This window comes from Terrapene carolina, unplaced genomic scaffold, assembly GCF_002925995.2.
Source record: "Terrapene carolina triunguis isolate 2854851 unplaced genomic scaffold, T_m_triunguis-2.0 Scaffold210, whole genome shotgun sequence".
Taxonomy (NCBI): Eukaryota; Metazoa; Chordata; order Testudines; family Emydidae; genus Terrapene; species Terrapene triunguis.
This window is the reverse complement of record NW_020664561.1, coordinates 35,340,957-35,350,173: the sequence shown is the minus strand read 5'-3', so window position 1 is coordinate 35,350,173 and position 9,217 is coordinate 35,340,957. Positions and strand designations below refer to the sequence as shown.

General features: G+C 42.8%; 1 protein-coding gene across 2 annotated transcripts in view; it reads right to left on the bottom strand.

Moving 5' to 3' along the window:
- Window positions 1–250: 250 nt before the first annotated feature.
- The window catches only part of BCAR3 (BCAR3 adaptor protein, NSP family member), a 139,885-nt gene continuing 130,918 nt past the window's right edge, over window positions 251–9,217 (bottom strand). For both annotated transcript variants that reach the window (XM_026655463.1, XM_024217647.1), the window contains 5 exons: window positions 7,029–7,144; window positions 5,913–6,084; window positions 4,493–4,604; window positions 2,628–2,840; window positions 251–836 (listed from right to left, as the gene is read on the bottom strand). In XM_026655463.1, the coding sequence (XP_026511248.1) occupies window positions 658–836; window positions 2,628–2,840; window positions 4,493–4,604; window positions 5,913–6,084; window positions 7,029–7,144 (792 nt within the window). In that variant the 3' untranslated portion in view covers window positions 251–657. The remainder of the gene's footprint in view (window positions 837–2,627; window positions 2,841–4,492; window positions 4,605–5,912; window positions 6,085–7,028; window positions 7,145–9,217) is intronic.

Sequence of the window (9,217 nt, the reverse complement as noted above, 5' to 3'; positions counted from 1 at the left end):
AGAGTAACTTCTAAATACTAATTTCCTAGGAGACAAATGGTATCAGCTCATGGGTTTTGTGTACATTGGTGAAAGAATATTTCAAACTGTACCCTAATCAACTAGTTAATTTTCTACCCCACCAGTTCCACTACAGTCTAGCCCCCTCCCCGGGCAGTATAAAATCACCTTATTTCCTGTGATTATAGTGTACAATGATCCACTGTATAATATTTCACATAAAGATATTTTAATTCACAACTATGTACAGGTTCATATTCATGTAAGGAATATCATACAACTGATATTTTCTAAAATACCTAGCATTTTTTATTTACAGTACACTGTTTCATTACTGATAACATTAAGTAAAACACCAATAGTAATGACTAGTAGACATCAATAGACATTTTTGTAAATCACAAGAATACATTATGCAGACTATCTTAAATTTGACTGTTCAAGAAATTATTAAATTGACATGGTTACATATTAATAAATAAATTTATTTAGAAATCAGTAGTTTTTAAACAATTCATAAATGTGCATTGTGCAATTTACAAGTCCTAAAGATCCGGTGAATGCTAAAGGCTTGTACAGTGACAAATTGGCAATTTCTTTTAATTAAATTAAATGGCAAACTTGAAGTAATCATATCTTAAGGGTCCATTTGATATTTCATTGCTCTACCTGTTTCACTGGAGGAGGTTCTAATTTTCGGGAGAGTGCAGTTAAAATCTGGTTGAATTTCTCATATCTCTCTCTCTGATTAACTTGTGCTCCTTTGCTGCCCCATAACAATCTCATTTGAAATTCTGTCTTGAAGATCTCACTCATCTCATCATCTGGCTGAAAACCTGAACGAGGAAAACAGAAAATGCATAACTGTGTATGACCTGACGAACTCAGTGGCTCAAAAGCTTGTCTCTCTTGAAATTGGTCCAATAAAAGATAATACATCACCCACCTTGTCTATCAAATCAGCTTTTACTTGGCGATGGGGGGTGGGTTCTAAGTTTATTGTACTTTTCCAAAAGTACATCTATGCTAAAATGTTGGGTTCTTTTTATAATATTGGCTTTATCTCCCAAATAAATATTTGGAGATATTAAAAAGCTGGGTAAATACTAAAAAACACTTCCATAGGCCATGCTGTAGGGACACGTGGATGACTCTGGTTTAATTAAAGATCATTGGCACAGGATATACTGAGAACCGAGGAAAACTTTGGCTCTTGGTATTGCATAAAAAGGTCAGACTAGGAGATCATAATGGTCCCTTCTGGCCTTAAAAATCGATAAAGACTGTTAGATGAAGATGAGATGGTATAATGGCAACTCCTGAAAAATGTAGAGCTCTCTGAGAGTATATATTTGCCTGCAATAACTTTATAATATCAATATTTTTAATTTCCCTGCACCAGCTGTTTAGTGTGATTAATATTGGTCATCGTTATTGCAAACACACAAGTGGAGGCAGAATTTTTTGCAGGCAAAATGTAATCACTTGAGCTGGAATTTAGTCAGATTGGTGGGGTTAATGGATACTTATTTTGAAAAGTTCTATGGGCTCTTTAATAACAAGGCTTTCAGTTTTATGGTACTTCCAGAAGTACAGAATCCCTGAAAACCATGCTGGGTCTTTGCTTCCTGAGTCAGAAGGTAGAATACCACATACTGAACCACCTGCTTCCCTTGCAGGTCTTCTATCCATGTACTAAGCCACCTTGACTGATCTTAAATTATATGAATGGCTGTAAATGGTCCTCAGCTCCTTATCAACATATGTTGAGAGTCCTCTTAGCTTCTTAGCAGATGAATACGTGCATATTTACTTAAAAGGTCACAATGGCTCTGACTTAAAAGATAAATGTGCTTAGCAAAAAAGCGTATAGTACAATTGTATCACCATGCTGCTAACTGGATAAATACAGCATACAAAATGACTGTTTAACTAGAGCCAGCCTATAGAGTGTATTCTGCTACTGTGGCCTGGAAGAGACTTTGATTTAGGAGAATCTCAGCCTTGTGAGCGAGAGAAGAATGTATTTCTTGCAGCAATTCCTAGTCGACTTAAGTGGAGACCTCAAAGATATTCACAGTTCTGTATAACAAGAGTTCATACAGAAGATGGGTTAGGAGGGTATGAGCTAGTGACAAAACTTCAGCTAAGGGAGAGTCAGACATAAGGAATTTAGAGGATTTTCTTTAGAGAGAATGTAATCGCTAGTAGATAGGCTGATAACTTAACAAAAGGCAATGAGAAGCCATGGAGCCATAGGTTTAACATGGAAATACTCCTTTCCATACAGTATGTTTCCTTCTGTAGGGCATGCTGCTGAGAGTCGCACACACTAGCTGTAGCATCATGCCCTCAGACTAACCAGTTGAGAGGGGGAGATTGACCAGAAATTTGCCTTTGTCCTATTTACATTTTAACTTTTCTCATATTTGCCAATTGCTGTAGAAAAAGCCTGTACCCGATTTTATAAGCTGTTATTTCAGTTACTAATAAGAGCCTGGACTCTTGGGAGAATATGCAGTATCTCTTCATTACTTTAACAACACACCTCACACATTCTGTTCACTCTGAGAAATACTGTATTGGCAAAACGCGCAGCAAGATTTTACTCCTGCCAGTGGCCCTACCTTCCAGTATCCTTTCCGCAGTCATTCTGTACATGTCAGCATTTTGTGCTATAAAACGGGCTGTGGCTAAATGCTTGAGCATTATTTCACAGCTTTGGTCGGTGTTTTCCCACAGGTCCATCCCATCAAAAATGACAACCTGTCGCTCCATCAAGGTAACCGAGGGCATCAGCAGGGGCACAGTTATGTTGTTTTGTGGAGCACAGATGGTCTCTGGAAGAGATGCAACACAGCCACTCAACAATCTTAAATCCTGCTCATTTACAAGCGAATTATAGTACAACATTCTTCCCTAAACCAGTTACAAGTAGGATTTGTTTTGAGTATTTTTCCCTTCCATAATATGCTTTAGTAATCCTTCAAATTAGCATCCTCACTTTTCATCCCTGCCCCCCAGCTTCCATTTAATATCCTGATAAATCTAGACTCTACTGTAATGCTGCAAAACTGCATCTGGTGCAAGGCAATAGCTTGCATCCATCTATGTTCTCTGCTGAAGTATTAGGGATCGAAGGTTAGATCCACAGAGGAGTTTAAAGAACGAGGAGTACTTGTGCATCAGAGCCACTTTAGGCACTTAAGTTCAAAATTCAGATCTTCAAAACCCCACTCAGCTGCCACCTTATTCTGAAGGTGCATAAAGTCCGTATGTGCCTAAGTTTATGCCATTAAAGTACACTGCCTGTGAGCATGTGCACAGGCACCTACGTCCTGAGGCAGACAGGATTTACAAACCAGGCATTCAGCTCCTGCTCCTGTTGGAATGTGGATGCAGCAGGCATGAGTCTGAAGTGGGAGCAGCAGCAGCTACACCTGGCTAGGAGTTTATGGGGCTCTGAACCTTCCCACAAGTAGCAGCAGCAGCACCCCGGGACCTGACAGAGCCAGAAGAATTAGCTCAGGTGGGAGACCCTGATCTGCCTCCTTCCTTCTCCATGAAGATTGGTTTCCGCTGCTGCTTCCCTCTCACCTCCAGGATGCAGAGTGAGTGAGTAAGGGTACAGCTACATTGCAATCAGAAGTGCGACTACGGCTCATATAGACATAGCTGAGCTAGCTTTGATCTAGCTACCTTGTCTGGCAATAGCAGTGAAGCTGCAGGTGACAACGGGCTGGCTGCTCTCATATATATCCTGGGTCCCCAGTGGGCTTGTAGAGCAAGCTTGGGTGTGTCTGCACAGGCTGCAGTCTCACTTCTGACTGCAGTGTAGACATACCCTCATAGGAGTCTGCTATGCCACAGCTCTTCCTCCTTTGCAGGGGGAAAGGGAGGCTCTGCACAGATTTGCTTTCTACTAGTCAGAATCCTGGTGAAGCAGAAGGGCCTTGTCAGTTCCCCTGCCCTTCTCGCACTCCATAGTGGGTGTGGGGAGGAGAGATGCTGGGAGCACAAGGGATGTTCTGCACACTGCACACGTGCACACATACACTCTTGTTTGGCTAGCTATGGACTTACTTGCAGATGTGGACTCCTCTGATTTATTCATCCCTATGCTGTGTTCTGTCACACACAATGATGCAGTGTCACTTCAGTGCATGATGACACATAGCCACCAGAATGAGTGAAATGCCCCTTCTGTACTGATCTACTATACTCACCGGGCTTTTCTAAGGCAGTCGTACAGCCTGCCTCTTCTGTGCTAAGGGAGTTTAAGGCATTCACAAACTAGTGGGGGTAGGACTATGCTGAACTGACTCCATTTCTGTCTATGTCCATTATTACATTAATGGAGAGGGGAAGCAAGTTAAAGGCTATTCAGACTGAAAATCTGTCATTTGCAGTAAAGGACTTAGTCCAGTTCCCTTCATGAAAACAAATGTGGTGAAGGCCAGTCTGGCTGCACTCCCACATGCTACACACTCACCTCTTCCTTCATGCAGAGCTTTGCTGAATGGCTTCAACTGCTTTTCATATGTAATGGCAGTTTGGGTGTAGTGGTGCCGTAAAGTGATCCATGTTTGTTCTAACCTTGCGATCTGTTCAATGCAAAGAAGAGAGTCCTATTTTCATTTTGCAACTATTCTTATGTAAAGCAACTATGCTGCTTCTGGCAGACACCAGAGGGTTAATTTGGATTGATCTGTATCATAATAATATGATACCATCTTTTGTTTAAGCCTATGCAACAATTTGCCTCTTCCACTGGATCCTGACATTAATAAGTAATAATACCTTGATACAACTTAATACCCCTGAATAAAACATCCTAGTATTTAGGCAAAATAATTGTGTGTTCCTTGGGAAAAAAGCCATAACCCAATGTTCTGTTCCCCTGAAGTGGCCCTTTATGGTCATCTAGGACAAGTTTCAAATCACCACAGACCAAGATACAGCTAACAAATTCCTCTCACTCAAAAATTAAAGCAGCATTCCTGGTGCCACATCTGGCAATCTCTCCTTGCAACTACTGTATCACTTTCCTTGTGTAGTAGTAAACTTTCAGCCAAACATATAGCTGATGCAATAACAGCATGTTTCTCTGATGAGTGATTTTAAAAGGGGCCCTAAACTTAGTTTTAATGCTGGGGGGGGAAACGTCAAATTTTTTTTTACTGGATTGACAAAAAAATAATTGCTGTACCATGTCCATTTGCACACAAAAAATGCACATTTCTTTGTTTACAGACCAGCTATTCTAAGTACTCCGTGTTTCTAAAGCTGTTATTCAAGGATTAGATATGAGAACTGTCTCACAACTGGCATGTGTGAGTGGAGAATTTTGTTTAGATAAATGTTTCTAGCTGAATTCAGATAACATCCATTCTTTTGGTATTTAGCATTTCTCTTTTTTACTGCTGGTTGCTCAACATTCTCTCATCAAAGTGTTAATCTCAAAAGGTCATCTATACCCTGCAGGATCATAAAAAAAGCTTTCACCAAAGAGCATAATAAAGATATATTCAAAAAAGGCAAATTTCTGTAACTGCAAAAAATAGTTGTTTGTTTCATAACAATTTTTTTTTTAATAGTACAGAAGAAATGTCTTGATGCTATCATACCCACGTTGCTTTAAAATAAACAGACTCTTGTTCTATAAAGCAAAGTTTTTTTCTAATGCTGGCATTGAAGGGAATGAGATTGTTACGATTAAAAGTATTGTAAGTTCATAATGGCTAAACATATCTTAGCTCTTATGACCATCTGTCTGTCTACATGGGGATGGGCATTCTATAATGCCCATTCCTGTCATCTCTAAGCACTTGTCTAAGGGCTTTAAAATGTTGAAAAAAATTAACTAACAAAAATTAAACTCTTTGAATACCATAAAGGGAACATTATTTTACCTGTGGCATTTCAAGTGCTTTCATGACAGCAGAGAATGCGTACAAATCCCCCAGGCAGTCCTTCAGTTCCACTGCTACCTGGATGATCCTGTTTAACGTCGCAGCCCTCTCTTCTAAGTTTCCTGTGCAGCCCAAAATATCCACAGCTATTCCGATTGCCATGGTGTTGTGTCTAGAGAGAAGCAAGTCAGTGATGTCTAGAGTAAACTAGTGAAATGATAGGATGTGATCAAATAACAAAGGCAATACTTAAAAGCCCTTAATGTCCCTAGGCAGGATTAAATGGATGTTACTGACAATGCTGCTGTTACATGGAGCTCAGTGACAATAGTACGCTTATGTGATATAGACCAACTATGTATTGGAGGCTTCAGGGTAACAGATCTGCCCTTATGTTACTGCACATCTGCGATGGGGTGTCCACCCCACACAGGGCCTGAAGGGATAAGGTGGCTAGGTAAGCCAATTAGCTACTTCAGCCGCACCTAGAGGAAGAGCCAGGGAGCAGGGATTAACGAGAAGAGGCTCAGCTGGACAGGAACAGGTGGGGCCTGTATTAAGCCCAGGAGCGAAGAGCAGCAAGGGGAAGTAGTTTGTAGTCACTGCCTGGGAGAAGGGAGGCGTGGTTGGGGCAAAGAGATAAGTAGCCTGCAGTTACTCCCTGGGAGGAGGGAGTTTGGGCTGGTAAACTCAGGGAAGGGGGAGAGCCAGAGAGCTAGGAAAGGCTCAGGGGAAAAGCAGCAAGGAATAGGATAGGGCAGACCTTGGCTGCTGAAGAGAGGGCCCCAGAGCAGGAACCTGGAGTAGAGGGCGGGCTCAGGTTCCCCTACCAGAATCAGACCCTTAATACCTGGTTTTTTCCTCCAAGCACTCTCTCCATGGAGTTGCCTGATGATCTCCACGAGTCCTCCTAAGCACAAAGCTGTACAATATCTCCGTGTCCCAATAAATTACCTCTCAGTGGATTTCAACGTAGTATACAAGAATACTGTAAAGTGTTTATTGGGGAAGGAGGGTATTTCTACCTGGAGATATAAGACACACCAATACCAACAACAGACTGAGACTCTAGCCAAGTGTCCCAGGAGTGAAGCACAATGTAACAAGAATGTATACCTTTCAATTATGTCCAAGCGCAGTTGGTGTCCATAGGGCAATGTAATGAGCTCCAGACCTGATCTCACTCCCATCCTCCTCCTCATCTCTTCAGAGACCTCTAGTATCCTAGCAACCTGTCAAGTGAAAAAGTTCTCACACACTGATCCAGGAAGTTGACTTATTTAAGGAAAGGAGGAGTTTGATTCATTCATAGTGTTACTCTAACTCGCTGTACAGCTAGAACACTAATATAAAGCCATTAAAAAATATCCCCATTAAACAGAAACATGCTGAGTACATTACACACAAGGAGGTTTTGTGCAGAACTTAGAAATGCTTTCCTTTAGTGAGTCCAGTATATGAAAACAAATAAGAATTATGGCCAAGAAATAAGGACTAATTCTTTGATCTGGTTTTTAAAAAACAACAACAGAAAACAAGCAGCATCATAAGGAGATTTTCTTCCAGAGAAGAGAGCTGTAGGGCTTGTGTCAAACCCACAACAGATCTGATCAAGCACTCTACCAAAAGCAGATCCCCACACATCCAACAAAAGCACGGAGTGGTCTCGTGGCTTGATCTTTGCTTTGACACTAATGCACTGTGGCCAAGATACTTAACCTCTTTGCCTCACTTTCCTCATCTGTAAAATACTGTAACAGTGCTTTTTCTTCACTCCACAGGGCTGTTGTGAGGATGAATTAATGTACACAAAGCATTCTGAATTTGGAAAGGACTATGTGAGTGCTCTGTGTCTGACAGTAATTCATACAAAAAAGCCCTCTATTTTCCCTCCCCACTGCATTAGTCCTTTGCCTTTCAAATACATAATGATTATTTGCAATTTGCTACATCTATAAGAACTATTAATCGCTATTAATCTTAATAATGTTCATATTATCTAATGAGTATTGTTTTAATGTTCATATGCTGACAAATTTCTAATCTAATCTGCCTTTCTATCGCCATAGCATCTAAGTGCCAACCTCTGTCTGCAGGACTGGATTAAGGCAATATGGAGCCCTAGGCACACCATGACACCGGGTACCCAGTGGCTTTGCCCCCCTGGACGATTCCCTCCCAGAGAGACAGGAGTGTTGGCACAGGGCCTCATGGAGAGGCCAGAGTTAATCTGCTTGGGTGAATGGATCAGACCCACTGCTCATCTCCTCCTACCATACATAGTTCCCGACTTGAGTGGAGTTAGTGTGTGCCACCAGAGCACTAGGCAGGGCCAGCTCTGGCTTTTTTGCCGCCCCAGGCAAAAAAGCCTCCGGCCGCCCCCCCCCCCCCCCGGGGGCTCCGCGCTCCCCCCCGGCGGCCGGGGGGAGGGCGGCCGGAGCCCCGGGGCGCAGGGCCGTCCTTAGCCATAGGCAGAACAGGCAGCCGCCTAGGGCACCACGCTACCTGGGGGCACCGCTCTGCCCGGAGCCCGGACAGATGGGAAGCAGTGGAGCATGTAAGAGCAGGGCTGCTGAGTCCGAGAGAAAGCCGAATGCAGCACAGTCGGAGGGAGGGGATTGGCTGCTGGGGTCTCTGGGAAGGGGAGGGGGTATGGGTGGGGGAAGGAACTCACCTGTGAGTGTGACTTTCCCCCAGCGTGAGGTGAGGCAGGCTCGGCGGCTCTGGCACCAGTATCCTTTGTTGTCCCCCATAACGTCCATTCTTCTCCCCCCCCCCAAGGAGCACCCTTCTCTCTCTCTCCCCCCCTCCCCTCCGGCAGGGCTGGGTTGGGTGAGGTGCTGGGGGGCGGGGGAAGGAATGAAAGTGTGATCGGTATGTGATCGGACCTGAGGGTTTTCTGCTGCTGTTGCTACTATGCACCCCAAGAGGTGGATTTTGGGGTCCTGCAGTTTTCCACCTATCTCCTCCTCTACTGCAGCTGTTGGACCAGCAGGCTGGGGGGTGAGCCAAGCATGAAAGCAGTATTGTGTTACCATTTAGATTGTCATTTAACAACTTTGTTTGCCAAAAATGCTTGCTAACAATCCTAAATTCAATTTCAATATTTTTTAAAAAAAAATCAATCTCTTAGCCAAAAACAGAAAATTAAGTTGTTGACAATTATTTGTGACAAGTTTGGTATGGGGCAGGGAGTGGGCCAGTTTTCATCAGAGAAACAAAAAATGTTGACTGACTTTCCTATAGCCCTGTTACTGCTAAATAGAGCCCTCCAACCACTGTAATATGCTCATCTCCTTACTAGT